This window comes from Astatotilapia calliptera, chromosome 20, assembly GCF_964374335.1.
Source record: "Astatotilapia calliptera chromosome 20, fAstCal68.1, whole genome shotgun sequence".
NCBI lineage: Eukaryota > Metazoa > Chordata > Actinopteri > Cichliformes > Cichlidae > Astatotilapia > Astatotilapia calliptera.
In genome coordinates, this window is record NC_137441.1 from 20,060,663 (window position 1) to 20,086,599 (window position 25,937).

A 25,937-nucleotide genomic window follows, 5' to 3' on the forward strand; every position below is an offset into this window, starting at 1 on the left:
TTAGGCAGGAATTGTCATTTCATTCTTTGAAAAAATTCAAAATCTTGTGTGCTCTGAGAGATGTCCTCTTAGCTGAATATAGCTATCAATGTCCAGAGATGCACTCTAGAAAAAAAAAATTTTTTTTTGGTCCAAAAGTTTGCCATAGTGAGGTTGGATTGCAAAGCAAAGACAATTTAGTTGACTTTTTGTAAAAGAAAATATTCACTTTCAGTCTAAACACCTGGACAAACTACTTTTAGACATTTGCATCAATGCATCTCTATAGGAAGGAGTTACATCCAAATGACTGAACTTCAGTCAGACAGCTAATGTTTGAAATTGGTGTTTTATTACAGAAGCATAATAGTCTTTAGGCTTCAAGCTCAGCACTCATTTCTCAAATAAAATGCACATAGAAATTGGGGTGTGACAATTAAGACTAACACCTAGTGTTTTTTTGTGTAAGGATTTTCCTCAGCTGTGTCTTTGTGTTTAGCATGTGTGCCATGACACTGTCTGCTCCAGCCCACCTACCACAGATCACTCACAGGACTACCCGGTCTCTGCAAGTTTCACAAAAGATCAAAACTTAAATCTAGAATGGAATCTCCCATTTTTGAGCAAGTAATCAAAGAAGTGATGAGAAATCCCCACCCCCTCAAAAAATTCAATAATCATTCAAATAAAAAAATAAAAATAAAACAAAAGAAAATGCAAAAAATAAGGTGAGAGTTTAGCTATGGATGATTTTTAAGTTGCTCTTGGAGCTTGCTCCAGCAAAGCCCTCATGTCCAGTAGTGCATCCTTCATATTTTGGATCAGATGACGTGTGTTTAGTCTCTTGTGGGTGTTGGAAGTTGCCATCTCAATGATGAAGTGACTGTTATGTACACTGTAGCACAAACTGTATCCAGAGTTTTCATCAACCTGATGGACTCCCACAGAGCCGGTATTGGATGTCACCTTGTGAAGAGAAATTTAAGTGAGAACGTTGCTTTACAGACCTTTAGATAACATTGTGAGTCGCACCACAAAATATGTGAAATGAAATGTTAGAGATGCAACTAAAATGCACTACTACTTTAATTCAGTCATGTTAAAAGTGTCAGATGTTTAAGAGCTGCGATGACTTAAACATTTCTTCCAATTTAAATCTTTGTGTGAATGTGAAGAAATCTAGTCTTAAATAAAAAGGTTCATTTTTAATACAACATCAAGAATCGGGCAGAAAAATGATCGCTCTCATGGACATGAGAATACTTGCACCCTGCAGCCATCCACAGTTGTTTGTGGGTCTTTCTGCTGTATGAAGTCACTGTTGGGTTTTATGGATGTCTTCCACTCCAAACTGACTTCTATATATTATGTTCAATATCAGAGTTTAAAAGAAATGTAAACTATACAATTTTACAAAGGGTCTTCTTTAATGATGATTTCTTCCACTTTAGTATACTTCCACTGGTTGAGTATTTTTTTATGAAATTTGAAGGAACATTTAAATAAATGTCCAATTTTGTTAATAACTAAAATATCTGTAGACACATACAACTGATGATTTTTTATAATTTTTTAGATTTTTTGGACATTACATAATGACCTGCAAGGACTTCTGCTGGGTAGCTATTTAATCACATGCATGTGTTAGTGAGAAATATCAGTTTTACCTATAAGCCCTTCACCAACATAAACAAAGCAACATTAATGTGTTTTTACCTGACTTGCGGCGAATTGGTAGTTAAGGATTTTTTTGTATGAGATGTCTCTGAAGATGTCAGGCATGGGGAGTTTATTCTCAACAGCTTGCAATCTGAGAGCAATGATATGGGCTACAATATCATGTCCTCCAATTACCTGTAAGAAAAGAAAAATACTACATATTTAACCAACAACTCTTTGGGATACTATTACATGTCTGTCACACTCATATCTTTAATTAAAGATTAAAGACACAGGACCAAGTTATGCATTGCAACCCCTAACCCAATTTAAAATAGGAACTTGGCCTAGTTCTCTATTATGTGTAGATGAGTGTGGTTTATACATAGAGTATACTTAAATGGTTTATAGGTCAATGTTAAAGGATGTTAAAAAAAAAAGAAAAAAAAAAGAGAAAAAAAAAGGAGGAGGGGGGGGGGGGGGGGTCAGGTACAAGGACAAGAATGAAAATAAGTGGTGGCTCCATCACCAACTACAGGCACTGCATGAACTTGTACACAGAAACACTTTCTGTTGCTTAGTAGTTAAATAGCCCACTATTGTTCTGACCTTGTCAGTAGCACTGAAGTACACACTTTGTAGTTTTATTAATGCAGTCACACTGTGTATTCATTTACAATTTTTTGAAGTGATGTGAATATTCAACATTATCTAACAATCAAACAAAAACGCTTCCTCGATCATGCCAGCTTTATATTCATTCTCGTTAGATGAATATTTGCAGCAATCTCATTGAATTCAAATCTGAAAATCTACAAAATTACAATATGATTAAATAAGTTGATTAAATAGGTTTGAAAGGCTGAGAAGCTGCAGTCAATCCTTACATCAACAAGGGCAATGCAAAGCATTGACAGGGGTGTGTAAAACACACTGCCTCTGGACTCTAGAGTACAAAGTGATTAATCACCCTTTTGAGTTCGCCAAGCCAGTGGTTGCCAGTGGTTCATGGTTGCCAGAAGAACGGCACTTGTGTGACTGCACTGTCCAAGTGTACAATTTGGTGGCGAGGGGTTGTTTTTCAGGAGTTGGACTTCCAGATAATAAATGTGCTTCTAAAAGAACGGTCAGAAATTCCCATAAACACACTCTTAAACCTTGTGGAAAGCTTTTGCAGCAGAGTTGAAGATGTTAAAGCTGCAAAAGGCTGGCAACATTATGTTAATAGATTAAGAATGGGATGTCACTCAAATTCAATGCGTGTGAAGGCAGGTGAGTAATATAGTATAGTTGCATCTACTCCATTTTCTAAGATTGATGGTAAGACCTGTCTAGTTTTCCCACCAAAGCAGTGGTGCACATCAGTACATTGGTATACCATGCTCCCACTATTCAACTGTGTAGGTACACAGGTCTTCTTTGCTTCTCTAGAGTTCTTTTTCGTTGTCAGATATTTTCACTGTCACACCTTTGAAGACTGATGGAATAGGTTATTATTATACTTTAACAAATTTTTATTTGATAGAGCAACATGCAAGAGTGAAAATTTAAACTAATTCAGAGTATATGGAGAGAACAGTTGCTGCCAGAAGATATAAACTCCACAAAACTGAAGAACTAAATGTTGTAAATGTTACTCACCGCCTTAATATTCTCTTTGTGTGTTTTTATGGCTTTTTCCAACAGATCAATCTTCTCCGTGTTCTGTGTAAAACAGAAAGATGAAGTCTGGTGAACTGCTGTACTCTGACCCAAACACAAACTGTGTCAAATACCGAGCTGAGAATGACAACATTGTTTTAACTGTACATCTGTAAGTATGAAATAAAGGTTTATATTATGGAGAAAAAAAACCAACCAAAAAGCACGAGTATCAACAGTACTCCACTTTAGTGCTGTACACACTCAAAGGTACAAACAACAACTGTCCCTGTGCAGATATTTATGAACCTGATTGTAAGAGTTGGATTTAATGTTACCCATCTTGCCAGACCTGCTTTTGAGGGTCATCAAAGGCCTTGACAAAGGCAGCTGAGACACTTGTCGTTGAAAGCAGTAGGGACACACGTCCACGCCTGAACATTCGCTGGCTGACAGCTTCATATGATGCACAGACCTGCTTATTCATCCTGTCAAGAGAAGGGAGAGAAAGATTTTCCATAAACTGCGTTGCAACAAAGTTCTAAAACTTACTGACTCATGAGAGAAATACTGGCTCTGCGATGTAGTAATTCCTCCTTCCTTTGGGCTAATGTAAGCATACTGGCTGAGATCACAGCAGTTTTTCCTCACTATAAATGCCAGAATTTTAAATACCATATGAAATACATTGTGGGGCATCCCAATCTCTCCAAAGTGCTTATAAACTATGAACAAGCTAGACATCTCATGTCAGGGAGTGTTATTTCACATATCTCCATGTGTGAAACATTCTAGTAAAGCTGCTTGTCTGTCTGTCAGATCTGACAACATTCTGCATACACATCTCATTCTCCATGAGGTTTCAGGATTTCACCTGTAGTAGGCCAGCTGTATGGCCATTTGGATGAAAGCATCAGGGCTCATGTTGTGGGCCTTCAGATAATTTTTCCCAAAGTGGTCAAAAACCAGAACACTCAGATCAAAGTTTTGGATGTTTCTGTAGTTGGAGGAATGGAACAAACATTATACAGATGCAATAACAGACTGTGTCAAACACAAGTAACCATTGAATACACACAAATGCCATTTTGGTGCACGAGGCGAGATTATGGTTAGGCACTTTGTTGATACTTGACTTGTGGTAACAAACTGTAATAAAGGTCAGGGATATATTACACACTATTAATTCTAATTACAGAAAACCTGAACATATTCACATCTATTAATTGGGTGCTTTACATACATTGAGATTTTTATGCAGCAAGACCAAAAGCCACTTTTTTGTAGCTCACTTGAGTTTTATGAAGGACAGGTTTACACCAACACAATAAAAATACCACAATGTATTCAATTTTGAACACATTTGTTGCTTTGTGTTGTGAAATTTATTTTAAAACTCACACAAGATGTGTCGTGTGTAACATCCCATTTTGTTTTTCAACATCATTTCTAAGTGCAATATAACCTTTAACCATATTCTTTTCATACATATAACCAAATGTTTTATTTGTTCTAATAGCCATGCCTTAGCCCTAGCTTTGTTAGTGGATGACAGTCTTTTCGTGCCAGATGTGCAGATGTTTGTTCAACATGAGCCATATTGAACAATTTAAAAGTGATATGTACTCACCTGTCCATGCTCCTTTTAGCCTGCTCAATGATCTCTTTGATATCAGGGGTGACATGGAAGTGTAGTTTCTGGGGCATAGGTAAAGGCAGAATGGAAGCTTGCCTCATCTCTGGCTTCTTCCTGTTTCAAAAATGAGGGCAAATACATTTGGTGGAACAATATCACATGAAGTAACAAACCAAAGGCACCATACTGTATGCCAAACAAACAGAGCATGTGCCCTCCTTTAATCCTTAAGTCATGAAGGAGGTGATGTTTGCACAGCCAAGTGATCATAGCCCAGGCGTGAACAATTAAATTCATTCATACCTTCCACACATAAATACATACATATACCCAAATTGTGTGATTCACGAAAACCATACATCTGCGTTAATGCCATGTAATGATTTTAAAATTTAACATCTGAATTTTCAGTAATGTCATAACAAAAGAAAAAGCCTAAATCTACATAACCGAAAAACAATTTGGTTCCACTTACATGGATGCGACAAGATAGTCAGTTAAGGCCATACTAACTGTACCATCAGCAACAATATGAATCAGATTTAAACCCCATGACCCATCTTCTGCAACAATTATCTGAAAGACAGAAACAGTATTAGGATTTAATTGCAATTGTGTTGTCTCCATGTTTGCAATTTTTATGATCCTACCTGTCACTAAATGGTTGTGGATTAGAAACTAACATACCCCACGAATATGCTGCTTTACACACATTTGTGCAGTGAAACAAATCTTTTTTTGGGAGGGAATAGCACATACTCAGAGACCTGGCAGATAATTCTGGTGTTGGCCAGAGGGGCCGATGGTGCGATATGGCAGCCTCGCTTCTGTCAGTCTGCCCCAGGGCAGCTGTGGCTACAACTGTAGCTGCCTCCACCAGTGTGTGAATGTGAGAGTGAATGAATAGTGGCATTGGTAAAGCGCTTTGGGTGCCTTGAAAAGCGCTATATAAATCCAATCCATTATTATTATTATTATAATTCAGGAATTTGAAGAAAAAAAAAAAGAAAAAACTACTTTCTTACTTAGAAACCAGGAATGTCTGCTGGACATACCTCGGGTATAGAGGAATACAACAGAGGAGAAAAAACAAACAAACATTTTAGTCAACTAAAACAGATTAAAGAGGTACACCATGATATCTACATGAGTCAAGTCGCTGTACTGTAACATTTTTGAACTTTTTAATTACAAAAATGTAATTTAAACTTACATTGCAAGACACGGGTCTTCTGGGTTTTTTTTTTTTTTTTTTTAAAGGCAGAAAGATAGCAAAATAAGTGAATAGAGTAAAAGGCCACGAAATAAAATGAACACTGAATTTTTCTCTTTAGCTACATTGTATAAAGGGTTTTCCTTAACCACATCATTACTCGAGAAGGTCAAGTATACAATCAAGAGATCCCTTCATGTATGTAAATACAGAAGGTTATTCTTAAGTTTTTCAGTTTAACCAGTGATTTGCACCTTATTGTATAAACTAGAATAACTGGAAGAAAACAGCATGGAGAAGGAAAGGAACAGCTCATCATCGTCTGAAACATTTCACATCAGTCCTCAAACATAGTGGAGCCAATGCTGTTGCACAGTTATGTATGCATGGGTCACTAGTGTTTATTGACTGATAGAAGTAGCAGGAAGACAAAAAAAAGCAATTACAAGCATAGATTTCAACTCATTTCTACACAATTTTAATAAGAAATTGTATAAGAAAATACCCACCCACCTACAAAGACAACATTTTGGATGGCTTCATTAAGTATACTAAAGTAAATTCATTCATTTTCTTCTAAATATCCAATTCAGGGTTGCAGGGGGGGCTGAAGCCTATCCCATCAGCCACAGAGTGAGAACAATTCACACTCATACCTAAGGCAGACGGCTACGTGCACACGTACACGCATCGTTTTCGTTCCGTTTTGACCTCCCGTCCACGGCGCTTTCCCCAAAGAAAAACGCAGCGTTTTGAAAACCCTCTCGAAAACGCATACATTTCAAAACGGAGCTGTCCCGCGTGGACACTCAAAAAACGCAGACTTTCTAAAATGATGACGCATTTTAGTCATGTGATGCAGGCATGTGACCAATTTTTTAAAAAAGATAGCGGAGGGCATTATACAGCAGTTGTTTTGTTTGCTCTCAATTTTGACAGCCCTATTAAAGATTTGTATCAGTTTGTACATGCTGCAGATAGCTTTTCTTCAAATTATTTAATTCTCACTCGCTTTGGCAACTTTGTACTGTTGTGTTACTGGCAGCAACAACTCCGCCTCATTGTTAGTCTATTTAAAAAGCTTGGTGCTTTCCCTCGACCTTTTGCCGCGATGTTTCAACGAGCTGATAATGGATTGGAAAACCAGTAACTGCTTACTGTGAGGCAACAGTGAACCACTGAACCTCCATGTTGCCCATTAAATAAGTTAATGAATATCAGGTGACTGAGGGGAGCCAGTTGGGAATTTCGCCCCCCCCACACACACACAAAAAATACCACATAACCATCCATTTCTTCAGGCAGGTTGTTTCTCACCTGCAGTGACTTGTCAAACCAGCGGTTGGCACTATTCCACTGGCTGCCTCCTCCATGTGTTATTAGGTGGAAATCACATGTGACGTACTTGTCAGACTCTCGAGGTATGGCTCTATCCAAACACAATGTGAAGATGCTCCTTTCAATGGCTGACAGTGATTCTTTGTTTGTTTGATCTACAAAAAACAAAACCAACCAAACCCAATGATTTTTAACAGTTTAACAGATCTTGCTATGACAGAGTGTCTCCATCACAGACCGCATGAAGCAGTCACAGGTACACATGCAAATACACAAAGGCAAGTAACACTATACAATTTCACCCCTCACTTATGTGCAAAAAAAAAAAAAAAAGTTAACATTGCCCCAGAAAGTTAATTCTGTTCACCTGAAGGTACAGTTTTCAGCAGGAGAAACATTTCGTCATCCAAGTGACTTCTCATCTGACTGCAGGTTTCCCTAACCTTACCTGGATAATTAGGCATGCATCAAGTCAGTTAACATCGCCATCATTCCTTTTCTCGTCTCTTTTTTACTAGCGTGACCAGGGGTGTAGGAATTGGTTGATCTATTTATCCATACATTCATAAAACACACTCACCAACTAGAGAAGTGCTCAGCATGCTCTTCCCCACCCAACCTCAACGTTTGTAATGCAAAAATAGGGGCACCTTCTTATTAAATAGTATGTTCATATGCACGTCCAAGGTCACACATATTTTAAAATGCACCAAAGTTTCCTCTTTGGTGCATTTTTCATCCTAAATGAGACATTTTGGTTTAACAATAAAATACCTTTGAATAAACAAAATTACTGGTCGAAAGATTTTGTTGAAGTAATTGTTACAATTTGTGAAATATTCATTAATTAAACAGTAAACATGGCATCTGGTGAGAATTTGTTATATATTCTTTTAATGAAAATGCTGAGTGGAAATGATGAGCATTTTAAAAGATTGTACCTCTTGTATTTTTTTCCTCCTCCCATGCTAATCCAATAATGGCTGATACTGATGGTGTAGGAGGTCCTCTACCAGCATAACTAAAGCATGGTTCAGGGTCAAGTTTTATAAAAATTGAATCTCTGACATCTAATCTTAAAACTGGAGTGGATCTTTCTCCTGAATAGGAGCTGGTTCTACAGCAAATAAGCCTGTAGTTGAAAACATGGTAGTATGATATTTAAGCTGTGATGGGGCTGATCATTCTGGACTTTGTGGAAAATGATTCTAAGCAAGTTCTTAATTTATAGAGAAGAATATCACACTGCTCAGCCTTCCTGGAAAAGTGTACTCCAGAGTGTTGGAAAGAGGCTAAGACTGATTCACTGAACTAGAGACACAGGAGGAGCAATTTAGATTTGAGTTGAGTTCAAATATCTAAAGATTCTGTTCTCAAGTGTTGTCAAGATGGAGTGAAACAGATCACTAGATTAGTAGCGAATTATGACAAAGAGTTGACAGTGAAAGCAAAGAATTCAGTCTACACTTGATTTTCTAGCCCTCACCCAGTGTCATGAACTCTGTTTACCAAAACAAAGATATTTTGGGCACAAGTGGGAGAAAAAGGTTTCCTTTCAATTGCTGGGCTAGGTTTGCCAGAGGTTACTTCCTGTTAAATAGTAGGTCTTCCTTCCCATTGTCAGCAAGCACTTGCTAAGGGAGGATTCTCTGATGTTTTCTCCACTATCATAGGGTACTTACAATGAAAAAGTGCCTTTTTTTAAACTTTGTTTATTGAGTGTTATTTCAGTGTTGTCCTTTTAGGATAGGACCCTGGGGTGTGCAGTATTGATGGTTGCCCAAGTCTAGAAGTTTGACTTGTAATCTTTTTTTCCCTCTTTTCTATTTTTTTTTTTTTAAATTTACTAAGGAAAATCCTCTTGCTTCATTTTACAAATTCAGTTGTTGCTAACAAGCTAGCTTTGGCTCTTCCATTCACATGTTTTATTTACCGGCTAGCCAGGCTGATAATAGTCTTTTGTAACTCTGTAATTGTAACCTGTAAATTGTGTTGTTGTAATAATTAGCTGAGATCCACTGCAAACTAGCTGGGTCACCCATTAGAACCTGCAGCACCATGATGTGCACTTAGCCAAGCTCACCAAGGTTGCAGAGAATAACGATGATGTGCTAGGATGAAATAGATGCCAAAAATGTTTTTCTGTGTTATTTTCTGGTTCATCACATCATAGAGAATGCAGATTACCCTTCTTTGCCAAGATCAGTTACTGTTGACCACTTTATGTCACACTTTTTTCATTAGTTTAATCTGAGTTAAAGCTAAGCTTGGCCTTACCTTTCATACTGAGATATGCTTTGCTCCAAGAGTCACGATCCAGGGTGGTGAGGATACCGACAGGCTCCGTGTTAGTCTCTGATGTGGAGGTGCAAATGCTCTCCATCTGAACACAAAGCTGATCAACTGTCAGCGGAGTCCCATCATTGTGGTAGACCTCCACCACAAAGAACTGATTCAAAGGGAGGACACAGATTTATAGCATTACTGAGCACATGCTTCCCATCCAACTCAGCACTACATGCCTTACATTTGGGTAGTGGGACTAGGTGAACAGCCCACTCCTTTGGCCAACAGCAAAGAGTTTTTCAGCTACTCTTTCAAACATTTCAGGTAGTGTTCAAGTGTCTGCAGAGAGGAGAATTGAGTTGGGTTCCACTTGGTTTGCTTGGATTGTCATCTCTGGCAAACTCTCTCTTCCTATCTGGGGTTCAACTTTTGACCAGGGGGACTGTATTCAATAAGGGTCGCCAGGCTAGGCCCCAGATGCTAACCAATCTGCTTTGGTTATGAGTGAGAGGGAAAGATAACTGAAACCATACTGGCTGGATTAGTAAGGCCCACATCAGGTGCTAGGGAACTGTTGGAATACTACTATGGAAGTAACCTCAGCGGAAGAGGGTACATGAGATGGACATCAACAGTTGATGCCACCGACATCAACTGTGTGCAAGGAGAAGAACCATTGTAGAAGAATAGGCCCCTGCACGGTATGCACCACTGGCAGATAGAGGAAGTGGCTGACATCAAGAAATCCTACCAGTGGCTGGGAAAAAACTGGACTGAAGGATGGCACAGAGGCACCTCTAATGGCAGTACAGGAACAAGCTCTAAGCACAAGATCCATAGAGGCTGGGTCTACCACACCAGGTAAAAACCCCAGGTGCAGGCTGTGCAAAGATGCCCCTGAGACAATCCAGCACATAACAGCAGGGTGTATTATTGAGATTGACCAAGCTAAGATCCTGTAGGACTTGCAGATACAGACAGACAAACTGGTGATAGCTTATCAACCGGACATGGTAGTGGAGGACAAGAAGAGGAAGGAAAATAACCTTTGAGCAAGGGAGAATAAAGACCATGCAAAGATAGGGTATGCGTGAGAAATGGAATCCATTTGACTGTTTTTTGTAGGTCACGAGTAGTGTTTATAGAGCAAATATTAAGCTAACATTATATAGTACAGTGTGTTTTCGCAAGTCAATAGCCAGGGGTAACAAACCTGTGAAGATGTTACTCGCTACACTACAATATTCAAGCAAATAATTAAATGTCTTTTTAAAAAGGTGTGCTCATTTCACCCATTTCCTTATACACAGTAAACTATTCACTCATCCGTGTGAATTTGAGTGATATCCCATTCTTAACCCATAGACTTTAATATGTTGGCCCACTCTCATTAGGGATAAGAATAGAGAATCCCAGTAGTTCAGTTTGTTGGAATTGTTAGCTCGCTTGCCATAGAGTCCAATCAGCCGATTTCATTTTGTCTCAGAGGAGGAGGAAAATAGTGGCAGTCTACAGCGTGGATATAAACATTACTTTTATTTCTATTCCACAAAAGCACAATGGCAAAGTGTATACTGCATCCAGGACAGAAACAACCGCATTATGCTTTTAACACAGCTTTGGCTCTTTGCAAGCATCTCCACAAAGACTCTGGTAATATGTTGTGCAAAAAAAAAAAAAAAAATCTTACCTGAGAGTTATATGCCACTGTGATGTGTTTGGGTGGATTGCCGATCTTGGCATGGAACACCACCGAGTCCCTCTCCAGACCTGGGATGCGGCAGGTTGACAGCAACTGGGAATATTGCTCCATACAAAGAGGTTTCCCTCCCAGATTCTCAGCTGGTAATGTTTCACTGTGAAAGACACAGCCTCCATCAGTAAACCGAGGTGGGCTGAAAAATAGAGGCAATACACAAGTACCAAAAACTACTAAACTGATTTCTTAACCACTTTTCTTGTTTTGGTGTCTTTTGGAACATTTTGATGGAATTAGAACTTACGTTATTACAGGCATTTTTACAAAACAGACTCAGTTTCAGAGGCTCCCTAATTAATTTTACCGACTAATAGTTTCATGCTCAGGTGAGATCAGTTTCCTCATTATTTATTCTCAAAAGGTCCTGTGAGCATATGACGTGTTAACTGCACTATGGCATCTTAGATCTCTGGAGATTAATTAATTAATTAAACATTAATTTGATTCTGGTACTCACTTTTCAATGGTTGTCTTAAATTCCAAAAGAGCTATTATTAGTTTGGCTGCACACCTAAGCAGCAAACCCCCCCAAAAAACAAAACATGTTAGTCGTTTTAAAAAGCTATAAACACATATACAAGGTATCATTTTTGTGTTAGAGTGTGTGTTGGTTTACCTAATTTGTCCCTGTTTATCCCTGAAGTCCAGTCGAGGACACGCAATCGGGACATTTGCGTTAATCACCACAGGGCTCCGGTTCCCAAAGTATTCCAACTTCCCCCACAGGTCTGTCGTCTACACACAGTAGCAGGCTGTTAATTAATCCTGCAGAAAGCAGCTGATAAAAATTAGTGTCATCACTTGAGTTTCTAAGATGTTGCAAAATTTCATTTAAGTGTTCCTACTCTATCTGCAGTTCTTGACAAATTTACACCATTTTCTGTAATTGGAGTATTTTCATCAATTACTATAACTACAGCTGTACATTCTGCCATTGCCTTTAATGATAAGGCTCAGGGCAAATAGACAAATTATACATCAAATCACATTTTTTTAATTAATGGAGTGCAGTACCACAGCTCACTTAAGACAGTCAAAGAATTATATTTTATAAAAACACTTATAAACCAAAAATATTATGATTAATGTATATTACTTCTAGACTAAATATTACTTTTGCTGCTGCTTGTGAATAGCATTCACTCAATTTCACTTTGTTAGTGATAAACTAGTTTCCAAATCAGGCTGTGGGACAGTGTCAGACTTGAACACACAGAGTAAACTTTAACCCGATGCATATAAACATTTAAGTTTCAAAACTCTGATGGGCAGCTGTCAGATTAGAAACTGATGGCAGCACTTGAAGCACAGTGAGCAGTAAGACAGATTTATATAACTTTCACTTAATGAATTATTTCCCCACTTGCAATGATCAAAATACAAGTTCTCTTTTGGATTTACGTCATCACATTTGCAGCAACAGTGTTTCATTTTACTGTTTAATGCAACATTGTTAATCAATAAGACCAATAAAGATTCATTTCAACTTTTCAATCACAGTGGTTTTCAGTTACCAAATGTTCTGAAACAGAGCTGCTTTGTTTGACACAATACATTTAATTATCAGTACTCTTCATTGCTGCCTGCAGTTTTTAGGTTTTGTGAAGCCATATAAAGAAAGACTGGGTATGTTGAAATTTCTTCATAGTATAGTCCTCTGGAATAGCATTTCTATAGTACTTTTCTATTTTTACTAATGAATAAGGCCTGATGTTTTTTGTTCTAACTGATCCTACCTGAGACCTTTTTAATTCCATCTTCTTCCTTCCCTATAACATGATCATTCATTTTCAGTCAGTTCCCTATGTCTGGTCACTGCAACTTGAACCTCTTTAGTGGCAGTAAATGAGCTCACCCAGTTGTCAGTGTTGCATGCTTTCCTCTCCAGGCTTCTCTGCAGTTCCTCTCCAACCCCTCCTCTTTTCATAAAGGCCTCAACCAGCTGTTTCGCTCGCTTCCACTCATCCTCTTCTATTATGGGCTCCAGGGCACTGAGGTAGCCCTCACATGTTTTCCGCAGAGGGGGGACAGGTACCCTGGGAAGTCCCTTCTGCTGGTTCAAGTATCTGTCACTAATAAGAATCACTCGTACAGGCTTCACTAACTGATAAGATCTGACCTGATCTGGAGGATTCATCTTCCCCAACTTCACCTGGGAGACAGAAAGACAAAAATACACGAATATAGAATAAAAGAAGATCAGATAATAAATCCTGAGACTTTTACTAGCATTCATTTGGTTAAAACATGAAAAATTGCTTCTGTTAATTATTACGTTAACAAAAACATAAAACCTCACACATATTTATGAATACAAGGTAATGGGCTTTTGTTATGACTTCAGTAAGATAAATCCTAAACAACTACACTGAATTGCTTACCATAATTCTGCTGAAGATTCTCAACATTGTATTTTCAGGAAACTCGCACAGAATGAGGCTGGAGTGTATTCACCTGTTTAACCGGCAGTTACAGTGCTGAAAAAAAATGCCAATAGACAAATAACTATCCTGAATCATTTATTGTTTGGCTTACACAGACACATCCCCATTAAGGTGATAACTGCTGAGGTAAAAACAAGCAGAAAACACTCCAGGGCTGCCAGTTTGTTACTCCACAAAAATAATAGCTTTCAAGCACACCTGCTCTACATCAGACACTGGCTGTGTCCCAATTCAGGGTCTGCACGCTTGAAGTACGCATTTCAAGTGCGGTTACGTCACCGCCACGCCACGACGGCTGTCCCAATTCGAAGTGTACTTCAAATGCGTCGATTTCCCCAAATATCAAGCGTGGTCTGGTGCACGCTTCGTGGTCCCATATATCCCACAATTCATAGCGCGGCGGTGGGTGTGGATAATTTTGCCGCAAAATGCGGCAGACGGGAGCGGCCGAAGAGGGGTTTTTTTTCTTCCAAACTTTATTGAACTTATAAAGCGAACAGTCAGTCATTCCAGTTCAGTTTGTACAGTAGACATACAAGGCAAATAAGAGTAACAATATACAGTACAATGAAAAAAGAAGGATAAATAAAGGATAAAAAAAAAAAAAAAAAAAGGGGGGGGGGGGGATGTGACAGACTTCATAACAACTTTGTACTTGAAAGTTGTGACAGCTCATTCGTTAAACATTTCTGAATGAATTTCAATCAATGATAAACCTTTTTTTTTTTTTAATTGGAAGTTAATTTAAGAGTTAAAGTAATATTCAATTTCAATCAAAAACAAATTAAATGATGGGGTTGAGTTTTGAAATTTACATTTATGTATATGGAATTTCCCTAATAAGATGGAGCGGCCGAAGAGTGAACTGTCAAAAGTACTGAATATGACGTCACTTATTTATGTGCGACTGTTTAATAATCACACACACACACACACACACACATTCCTGTCTTGCATAACGACTGAGGACCGGGTAAGTGTACTATCAAAGTGAGGACCACCATTTCTGCTACACTTGCAGACAAACCTTTGCCATTTTTGAACACTGGGTGGCTCTCTAACACCAAAAATCACCTCAAAATCTTAAAACACTCAAGTAAAAAAAAAATCTCATTCTACTATCAGAATGAGGACCTTGTCATTGAGTGCTATTCAGGTGATTTTCCACCAGGGGGTGCTTTTGTGTTCGTTTCTGTCTATATGTTTTTTTCTGTTTGCATTTACTCCTTGACATTTTCTATTTTAGTGCAACCAAATAATGTTAAAGTTAAACAGTCTCAACTTTATACATAAATAGAATAACTAAAAAGTTCTGATAATCTATCAAGACAACCCTACATAACAAAAGGTAGTATTACATTTCAAATACCGCTGTAGATTTTATTAATAATTACCAAGGAAATTCCCACAATGCTGCAACAAGAGCAAATTCAGTTTATTTCACAATGTAACATCCTTCCAGAGGAATAATAATTGCTATTATAACAATGAAGACAACTATTAAGTCTAATGACTTACAACTAAAATAGTGATCAATAACTTTGATCAGTTTGTTTTGACTTCTGCCAAAAAGAAAAATCAGTAAAGCTTAGGATGGCTACAACTGTACCAGTATGACCTTCCTGCTTCCTACATAATTCCCAGCCGTCTTTGCACTGCCGTCTTCTCTGCTTCACTCCATGGCCTCTTGACCTTCGCACGGGGGATCTCTACAAATAACACAAAAGACAACATGGACTGTTAACTTTACAACATGTATGTAACCGTAGTTTTTTTGTTTTTGTTTTGATTTTGAAATGGGGTTCTGCTTGTGTATATTTACAGAAAATGCCAAACCAAACTGTAGGTTCAACAATTTACTCAACATTTTGTACCCAAGATATGTAGTAAGCACTTTTAAATTAAGTATTTTGAGTTCACAGAAACATGAGATCAGTTATTGAGTAATATACCTACAGAGTGAAACAGCAGCCAATTTACTTTTATACATTTTGTTTTCAAAGGTACATGTTGCATCTAGCCTTTTAAAATAAGATGCTAACTAGTTATTAGTCCTGTTAAAATCATTCATCATAACAATATTCTTGTAAAAAAACAAAAAAACTGTCAGACTTTAATAATTTGCTATTGTTTTAAATAAGGCAAATATTTCTGATGTACTAGTAATAAAAAAACCCTGTGCTGTTGGTAGTAGTTCTAGTTAACTGACATCACATATTTTAAGTCAATTTTTTTTTTATTATGAAATACAATTGCTAATATCCTTGACAATGTAACAAATTACCTAGATCATGATTCAGAACCAAACATAACTGATTGACATGATCTTTTCATTTTATCTGAATTTATGCGTTTTATTTGACAAACTGTCACAGTTTTGCGACTGGCGCACAGATACAATACCAAAGAGCAGAATTAAGTTTTGTCTATCATTAGTCATAAGGCCTGTACTACAAAGCACATTCAACACATCAAGGCTATCTTTCCATAATCTGGATTCACTTAACCTGAAAGTGGCGATCTGGATAAGTGGTCACAAAAAGCTTAACCTGCATGGTCGCATGAAAGGGGTGGCATTGTGAGCATCTGTTCACTAATGATTATTGAAAAGCGTACTGGAAACAGAAGCTGATTTTTCAAAAGATAAAAGTATAGTATTAGGCAAATATGAAGATATTAAAACAGACTGCAGCATAACTAAGGGAGGATTCAGGGTCACCTGGTCCAGCCGGAAATATATGCTTTAGCAAAAAGGAAAGTTTGAAGCCTAATGTAGTCTACTCGATGAGCTTTGTTGCTTGTACTTGCCGTTTCTTGCTGTCTTTTCACAAACCTCTCACTGAAAATGATGGTCCATACTGTCAATCTAGTTCACTTTACAAATTTTGATTTTAAAACACAACATCTGTGTGTGTAATTGGTGGAAACTAAAATACGCATTGTAAAAAAAAATAACATTGAGATAAAGTAGTTGTCTTTAATTGGTAAATCATAGGACCTTAAACAGGTATTTTCTATGATAATATAACAAGACATTTTCAGCCTGCATTTTTTTTTTTAATTCCAGACTTGTGAAATGACCTGCAGAACCCTGCCATGTGTTTTGTAGTGCTGTTCTTGCAAAGTGTGAACTCACGCAACACAGCAGGTTAAACTAGTCACTCACCAGAATAGGTAGCCTAACAAATCATAAATGTAACAATAAAAGTGAAGCAATCATTCTTTCAGCTGAACTCTTTAGGGGTCATCACAGCGGATCATCTCCTCAACCTCCTCCTATACCAGCATCCTCCTCTGTCACACCAACCTTCTGCCTGTCCTCCTTCACATCCATGAACCTCCTCTGAGGTCTTCCTCTTCTCGTCCTGCCTGGCAGCTCCATCATCAACATCCCTTGGCAGCCTCCTCTGCACATGTCCAAACCATCTCAGCCTTGTCTCTCTTTGTCTCCAAACCTCTGACCTGAGCTGTCCCTATGATGTAGTCATTTCTAATCCTGTCCATCCTGGTCATTCCCAATGAAAATCGTCATAGCTTTCCTCACTACCATTTTGTAAACCTTTCTTTTCCCTCTTGCTGCTTTCCTTTTATAACACATCACCCCTGACACCCATCTCCACCCCCTCTGAATTCTCCTCTTCAACTTACTGTAAAGCAATACTTAAACATTTTCAATAATTTTTCTAATTACCAACAAAATAATTCTGGATCAATATTATCAAGAATTTTGTGTTTGTGTAGGCATATATTCTGCCACAGAGGACAAAACTATAAGGAAATAAAGTCATGTCTACAACCTGATTCATATACTGCAAACAGAAAATTTTAAATACATTTAAAGCTTAAAACATCTCACCCTTTGCTTTGGCCACTTTGGTTTTTCCCCTTTTCCTCAAAGCCAGTCTTGCTTCCTTGCTCTCTTATAAAACAGAAACACACAAACAATGGTAGCTGTTATTGTACAAAGCAGATTGTACTGGAATAGAATTTGAGTAGAATACATACAACAGTGTCACTACATTTCAGACAAAAGCTTAAACTCACCATCTACATCTGAACTCTCTTCACTGGTGGGCTCCGGTCTCTTTTGAGAGGAGAAATGCTCAGAACTTCCACCTGAAAAACAGAAACATTCATGTGCCACATCTTTCTTAATTCACTGTGTTTTTGTACTGAATGACTCTGTAAAAAACCTGACCTTCATCCATCTCACTGCCTCCTCCTTTTTCATTTCTCTGGGGGACACGGAGTAGCTGCTATGTCAAATATTAGCCATCTGGAGTCACAAAAAACTTCAAACACAAACAGTATTGTTGACAAATATGACAAAAAACAAAGATGCAACAACAACGTGCAAAGGAGCAATCTTAACTTCTCCAAGTGTCACTATGTCATCCTAGAAATGAAATTACTCTTCTTTTAGTTAAGATAATTAAAACAATGCAGCACAACCATTCAAAGGTGCCATTTGTGTAAACATGCACTGGACAAATGTAACAGTTTTTAATTTAGAATCTGGGTCGTGGTGATAAAACCACAAATCTCTGAGATGTCCTTTTTTCATGTGTTGTGAGTCTAGTTCTTGCTGTAATAAAAGAGCTCACTATAGAGTGAGTGTACATGATCAAGTGTTATCTGTTGTATAGACTACTGAGCACTGAACTAGGCCAACAGTGTGTTTCTTTGGCTGTAACATGCCACCCAGTTCATTTTACCATTAGGAACCCAAGCTAACAGGTTAACGTCACTCTCTAATATTAGTCAATGTCACATACATAACTTGCAGTTGCATAGCAGTTTATCAAAAATGCAGCTTATTCATGAGGCAGTATACCAACAGCTGTACTAGTGAGCAGGTAACACTTACCACCACTATCAGAACAGCCATTATCACTGCATGCGAGCGCCACGTTATCGTCTGCAATGTAAGAAATAAATATTGAAAGGATACAATTATATTTGGACATTTTTTATGAAGAGAGAAGTCTATAACATGACATTACTGTAAAATGTATAACCTAAGCTAATTTCTATTGTCATGAGCTTTAACCTCCTATGACCTGAACTCTTTCATGCCATTTTTAATTTCTCTTTGCTATTTGGGCTGATTGGGACCTGATGTAAAAACAAAGAATTATCTGAATTTTTTTTACCTCTCTTGTTTCTGAGAGGAGTGAGATCCACATACGAGGGCATTTGTTTTAAATTTCGATAGAACAGTGGCAGTATAATGTCCTTGTAGAGCAAAATTTAGTATTTTGGTCGAGACAACCCAAAATGTGATGTCCACATATGTGGACACCAGGTCCAAGGAGGTTAAAGTACACAACACTAACAATGCACCATAAAACAACAAGCAGGAGATCATGAATAGAAGACTAATCTTATTTTAAAACCAGTGCCCATTTAAATTTAAGATTATGCCAGTCAGGATTCAGTTTGAGGTCCTCTAGCAAGGAATTCTACATGTTCTCTCCTGAACAGGAAAAGCTGTTTCTCCAAACAGGGATTTAAGTGACATCAGCTTCCAGCTGGAAGCTAACAAAGCCAAAAACTAAATACGACCATAAGATCACTGAGCATGTGGGAAACCTGGTTAATAAGCATTTTTTTAAATTTGTTTCAGAAAAATACATTTATTAAAATCATCAACCAAAAATTTCTTTAAAACATACCACTGCTGTGATGCTGACTTTGTCCTATTGCTTGATTATATACCATGAGACGGTGTTTGTAAACACGTTATACATGAAATTAAATGTAAAATAAATTCTCAGTGGATCAAACTATCTGTTGCATAAATAAATTGAATATATCCAAATAAATTTGTCATTTGAAAATCTGCTCATCATTTCAACCTGCTTAATAACAAAAATTTTCACATGTGAAAAGATATGTTTTTAAAGTTATAAGACTTCACTGAGCTCGTGTATTCCTGGCTGTAAGTAAAATAAGATGTTGTGGTATGACCGTGGTATCAGACTGCAGAGGACTGCACAGGTCTGCAATGAGGACACAGGCTGCAAACAAAAGTTACGTTCAACAACTTTTTGTCTTTGTCTCCTGTTTCTGTTGTCTGTTTGGGACTGTTTCTCATATCTGGCTTACATCATTTATATTATAAAATGCTGAGTTTCAACCATGTGTTGTCCTTGTGCCATTTTCAGGTAAAGAGGCTTTAAATGATTTTCTGATCAATGCCTATTTTATTTACATTTTATGCAGAACGTGGGGCCGATGTGATGCACATGAGTATTGTTCTAGCAGCAGTTGTTCATATTATAAGCAACAAAGAATCACATTTAGAAAACAATCACGTCTGATCTAAGAATCACCTATTCCCACCTTAACTGATAATGATTCTTAATGCATATTATAGTTTGTAGTATCTGTTGTTTGGTCTGTTGTTTGACACTCCTACGTACGATTCAGTAACGATTAAAGACTACATGTTCAAATATTCGATAAGAAGGCACATACCTGTATTTGGCTTGCTGCCGTGGCTTCCTTCACCTAATACCAAAGACAAAAGTCAAAGTTACTTCTCAGTTACAGTTAAATAATCCAGTTACAGTCAATAATGACTTGGAGGTGATACAGTAAAAGTGCACCAACAGTTTTGATGCAGCCCATTACCCATTCATTTACAGTAGCTCACCTCAATAAATATACAGGTGTCTTAGCAGTGAGCGCTCATGCAGGTGAACCTGCTGTAAAAATTGTGACCTACAACTCTATCAAATTTAAAGTAAAACAAAAAAAAAAACATGGAGCATCACAACGTTTCACCCATTTTAGATATAGTAGTATTAGGCATTTAAAAAACAGAGTGTCATATAGGAAAGCTTATATGCCTTCTGATGGCTACACTGTTAGAGTGACATCATTTCCTTTTTTAACATACTTTTATTAATTACTCTCTGTACATAAAGCAATATTAGGACAGCATGTTATTGTTTCCTCCAAGGTGAGTCTTATTATAACACTAAAACATAGCAGCCAAAGAGAAACACACTTTCAATTGTTGGAAGGCACAATTATAACACACTATACAAAAGGCTTATATTTTGTATAAGCATGTACATTATTTGCTTTGAATAGCCAAATTAATACTACATGACAGCCTTGATGTTCCACAGAAAAACACTATCTGAAGCCCACTTCAGCAACAGAACACCAGGCCTTCTGTCCAGTTATGTTTGACGGTGAAAAACAAATGAGAGGAATAAGACAAACGAGGCTAAACGGAGCACGCTGCTCAGCTGGGTCATGCTGATGTGCGGCTACGTCAGTAAATATACTGGACGGACAGACGCTGCTCAGTCACTGAAACATCGACACCAACATAAAACTCCATGTTGGCGTAAACACGTGGGAACGTTTATATTTGATGGATAAAGGAGGACAATGATTTCAAGCATTTTGGATTGTAAACACTTTAAGACAACAAAAGTTAAAGCATTGCTACGCGCATGCGTCACACTTCAGTCGTTTCCTTTACATATTTTGAAATGCTAACTTGATAGATGTTATAGCTGGGCAACTGAGGTTGGGTTTTAACAAAAGATTAAAGCGCTCGGAATAAAAGTGCCTTTCGACTAAATCTAGGCTAAAATTGTGACTTAAAAAGAAGGGGACAAAACCCAGTCAAGCTATAAAATGCCTTAAAGAGATACCCTAAATAAAACGGTACAAACCACAGTTTGGCCGCTTGTTATCTTTAATAAAGTTTGTGAAGAATTAAAAAGCATTCCACTAAGCTGTGTTGTGGCGAATCCACTTAGCCAAAAAAATGGATCGGACATCAATTGGAGAAACGATAGTCTTTATATAAGGCTTCAAAAGGGGGAATGTACAACAAATAAACTGCTCGACATCAGAGCAACATATAATGGCTTCCCAAAACTTTCTTTGCTAGCTAAAAACCCAGAGTAACTTTTGTCTACCACAAAGGATTCTGGGAAACGCAGTTTTCTAATGAAAATACCTGTTAAATAAATTAAATCTATAATTAACAGCTCTCACTAAACATGTGACTAACACTTAAATCACTTACAAAATAATCCAAATGCTGTTATCAAACAAACTGCACTAAAGTTACAACAAGCTGTCTTGTTAAAAGGCTGGAACTCACACAGGTCTGCAACCAAAACACTGCATAGGATTTTTCATTTTAGACTTTTACTCACTGAAACCGTGAAAAATCTCTAACTTCATGTTTTCTTGCAAAAATCATGTTTTTACTGTAATTAAGCGTACATTTTTCCCCTTTAAACTGAAAACTAGATCCGATAATTATTTCTTACGTTAATTTTATATTTCTAAGAGCGAGACTGAAGAGAAATACAGATAGAAATTGCCAGAAATTGAGGGGGAGGGGACGGTAGGTTTGGCATAAAATTTAGTGTTAAATATATCACGAAGGAATCGGTTTTTGTTCCTATGTTCAATTATAAGAAAAATTATGCATAGTTAATTGTAATAAAATATAGATTGAGACGAACTTTATGCATTGTTCAATTTAAAAAAAGTATATTTACTGCTGTGTCATTAAGTTAAAAAAAAATTAAACTTAATGTAAGATACCTTTTTCTTTCGTTTCTTAGAAAGACAACATTTGCACAGTTTTCATATAGCAAAAATGTGAAATCTTACCTGCAGAAAGCGTGCTTTGCAGTCTTCAGAGCTCCACTTAAACGGCTACTCCGACTGTGGACTGAATGACGTCACATGCCCTGCAAAAGTTTGAGAGCTGCAGTGCAGGTGCGCGGGGGGAGGGTCACTGATGGAGGAGCAGAGAGAGCCAAAGTTTTCTCCTCAGCTCTGACTCTCAAACCTGATTTACAGGCTACAATATGTGAAATAAAGGAATCCTGACATTTATTTTAACTACAGTTTAGTACACATTATGAAATCACAAAATAAAATTTATCTAAAGTAAGATTTAGTTTTACAGTCTAATTAAACTTTATATATATCAGTAGTGGAAAGAGCCATTACCATATTATTTATTTATTTTACACACACACTAAACAGCTATATTAGGTACACTTTGCTAGTCCTGGTTTGGACTCTCTTTTGCCTTCAGACCTGCCAAAGTGCTGGAAACATTTACCTGCCCCTCCCCCACTGCAGCAGCTATGGGGGAGGTGCAGGGCATCAGTTAAGTTGGGAGCAGAGTGAGCTACAATTCTCTGCTCAGCTCTCACTCAGGCTCAGGCTTAGTGTACTGGCCAGAACACATGAAACAAAGGAACCCTGACATGTTTTACTACAATTTAGTACACATTATAAAAGCACATACCAAGATTTATCTAAAGTAAGATTTAACTTTACAGCCTAATTTTACTTTATATACATCAGTAGTGGAAAAGTACCTCGTATTTATCTAAAAGTATTATTACCATAGGGAAAAGAAATACATATATATACACACAGTGGACTCATTGCGAGCCCTTCAGGAGGCGAAATGATGCAATTTAATGCAAAATACGTATTTCATCTGCTATGATGGGAAAGCCAGATATTTCATAGATGAAACTTTGAAATATCTGGCTTTTGATGATGATCAAACATTATTTTTTCTGCATATAGGGGAGAAGCATGTTAGGAGTCGAAGAGAAGGACAGGCAGGAGCGTGGAGGTACTATGACTGGCAAAGGGAGAGAGCTGGCTGATATGACTGGAGAGAAGGAAGGTAGATTTACTGTGTGTGCAGGAGACCAGGTTGAAGGTTGGATGTCAGTTAGAAGAGAAAGAGGAATTCTGCAGTTAGTTTGATAAAGTGGTAGAGAGTGTTGATTGGAGCAGACTTCAGTAGCCATGTAGGTGAAGGAAAGAGAGATAATGAGGTGTTAGATAGGTATAGTGTTAAGCAGAGAAATGCACAAGGTCAAAATTAGGAAGATGGAAATGGCTGGGGTGAACTCATACTTCAAGAAGAAGGAGGAACAGAAGGTGACGTAGAAGAGTGGAAGAAAGTGTACACAGGTGGCTTACATCCTAAACAGAAGGGTCAGTCTGAAAGAGATAGGAGACTGCAAGGTGGTGTCAGGAGAGAATGTAGCCATGCAGCATTGGACACTAGTCTATAGGATGACTTTGGACGTCAAGAAGAGGAAGAGAATGAAGGCAGAGACAAGAACTAAATGGTGGAAGCTGAAGAAGGAAGAATGTTGTGCAGTTGTTAGTTCAGGGAGGAGTAGACATTCTCTGGGTGGAAGGGAAGTGTTACCAGATGACTGGAAAAATACAACTGAAATGGTGAGAGAAAGGCAAAGAAGGTGTTTGGTGTATCTTTTGGAGAGAGAAAAGAGGACAAGGAGACTTGGTGGTGGATTGGACACTTTCCTGTAGTTCCTCAAAGGAATAGCTAAGAGAAAGTGCGATAGTCAGGGGAGATGGATAAAAGTAGACAGGAATACTGGGAGGCCAGGCCAACTGCAAAGATAGAGGTGGCAAAGGAAAAAGCTTATACTGAGTTGTACGTGAGGCTGGGTACTAAGGAAGGAGAACAGTACTTGCATGAATTAGCTATACAGAGATTGAGCTGAAAAGGATGTGCAGCAGGTTAGAGTGATTAAGGATAAAGATGGTGAAGAGAGTGTGTTGAGAAGATGGAAGATAGAAGTATTCTCTCACTGTCTTCATTAATGAAGACATTAATAAAGACAGAAACTGAGGACAGATGGAGGAAAGTTAGTGAATCAGGAAGCGCAGGGGATAAGTAAGGAGGAAGTGAAGGCAGCTATGAAGAGAGGAAAGGCAGTTGGTCCACATGACATATCTGTGGTGGTATAGAGATGTTGAGGAGAGAGGACTTTTTTTTTTTTTTTGCCTGTCCCGTTTGGCTCTTTTGCCATCAGAATTATTGTCTAAAGGCAAAGAAAGATGCCCAACGGATTTACTTTACCAAATTGACCATCCCAGCCTTGCCGTAATGGTCCATTTGATTCACCTTTTATTGTTTATTTTATTTTCACTTGTTGAATACGGGACAGACTTGACTGGGGGAAAGAAGGGGAGAAAGAAAGAGAAAGAGCTGAGAAGAGGGATAGGGGAGAAGGGCAAAAAAACAAAAACCAACAGAATGGGCAGAAAAAGAAAAAAAAATGCATCTATCGATCACCTGGATCACCTGTTGAGAAAGAAAAAAGAAAACAAGCAGAAGAGAACAAGAGTAATAGAATAAACAACATCACAATGATATATGGGAATATGACAGTAAATACTAAATATTAAACATTATTGTGCAGCACATAGGATCAACAGAACACAGTGTGCTTTGAGGTAGGAGCCAAAAAGGGTGTAGTTTGTGGGTGTGATCACCCGTGTGTACACCTGTGAGCATGGACGCGCTTCCATCCATCCATCTTCATCCGCTTTATCCGGAGCCGGGTCGCGGGGGCAGCAGCCTAAGCAAAGAGGCCCAGACCTCCCTCTCCCCAGCCACCTCCTCCAGCTTATCCGGGGGAACACCAAGGCGTTCCCAGGCCAGCCGAGAGATATAATCTCTCCAGCGTGTCCTGGGTCTGCCCCGGGGCCTCCTCCCGGTGGGACGTGCCTGGAACACCTCACCCAGGAGGCGCCCAGGGGGCATCCTTGTCAGATGCCCGAACCACCTCAGCTGGCTCCTTTCGATGTGGAGCAGCAGCTGCTCTACTCTGAGCCCCTCCCGGATGGCCGAACTTCTCACCCTATCTCTAAGGGAGAGGCCAGCCACCCTTCGGAGGAAGCTCATTTCTGCCGCTTGTATCCGCGATCTCATTCTTTCGGTCACTACCCACAGCTCGTGGCCATAGGTGAGGGTAGGGACGTAGATCGACCGGTAAATGGACGCGCTTGTTTTTTTAAAAGGTTCCTTCATGTAATGATCTGCTAGAGGGTGTGGGGGGGCCACAGCCCCGTCCTCCAGGGCATGAAGCAGGTATGGAGGAGATCAAAACTCCAGACATCCAGAGGCCCCCAGAACACAAGAGACCA

At 38.4% G+C, this 25,937-nt stretch overlaps 1 protein-coding gene and 1 long non-coding RNA gene across 5 annotated transcripts; both read right to left on the reverse strand.

Moving 5' to 3' along the window:
• Positions 1–309: 309 nt before the first annotated feature.
• LOC113012918 (carnitine O-acetyltransferase-like) lies at positions 310–14,339 on the reverse strand. Of its 3 annotated transcripts, XM_026153363.2 has the most exons (15): positions 14,154–14,339; positions 13,893–13,988; positions 13,367–13,663; positions 12,128–12,246; positions 11,969–12,022; positions 11,443–11,608; positions 9,744–9,915; positions 7,446–7,621; positions 5,391–5,491; positions 4,910–5,029; positions 4,154–4,276; positions 3,632–3,767; positions 3,280–3,342; positions 1,696–1,833; positions 310–945 (listed from the first exon to the last, which is right to left on the reverse strand). In XM_026153363.2, exons 2-15 carry the CDS (start codon positions 13,917–13,919, stop codon positions 733–735), a joined length of 1,905 nt encoding a protein of 634 aa, XP_026009148.1. In that variant the 5' UTR covers positions 13,920–13,988; positions 14,154–14,339; the 3' UTR covers positions 310–732. The 3 variants fall into 3 exon arrangements, with proteins under 3 accessions (XP_026009148.1, XP_026009149.1, XP_080150707.1); XM_026153364.2 differs by lacking the exon at positions 13,893–13,988 and having other exon boundaries at positions 14,154–14,291; XM_080294581.1 differs by lacking the exon at positions 14,154–14,339 and having other exon boundaries at positions 13,893–14,060.
• A 1,030-nt stretch (positions 14,340–15,369) lies between these two features.
• LOC145422780 (uncharacterized) lies at positions 15,370–22,749 on the reverse strand. 2 transcript variants are annotated; one of them, XR_013904041.1, is made up of 7 exons: positions 22,611–22,749; positions 20,436–20,468; positions 18,823–18,873; positions 18,154–18,247; positions 18,000–18,071; positions 17,812–17,874; positions 15,370–15,664 (listed from the first exon to the last, which is right to left on the reverse strand). It is a non-coding gene; the product is annotated as an uncharacterized LOC145422780 (long non-coding RNA). The 2 variants fall into 2 exon arrangements; XR_013904040.1 differs by lacking the exon at positions 22,611–22,749 and having other exon boundaries at positions 20,436–20,593.
• Between the last annotated feature and the right edge of the window lie 3,188 nt (positions 22,750–25,937).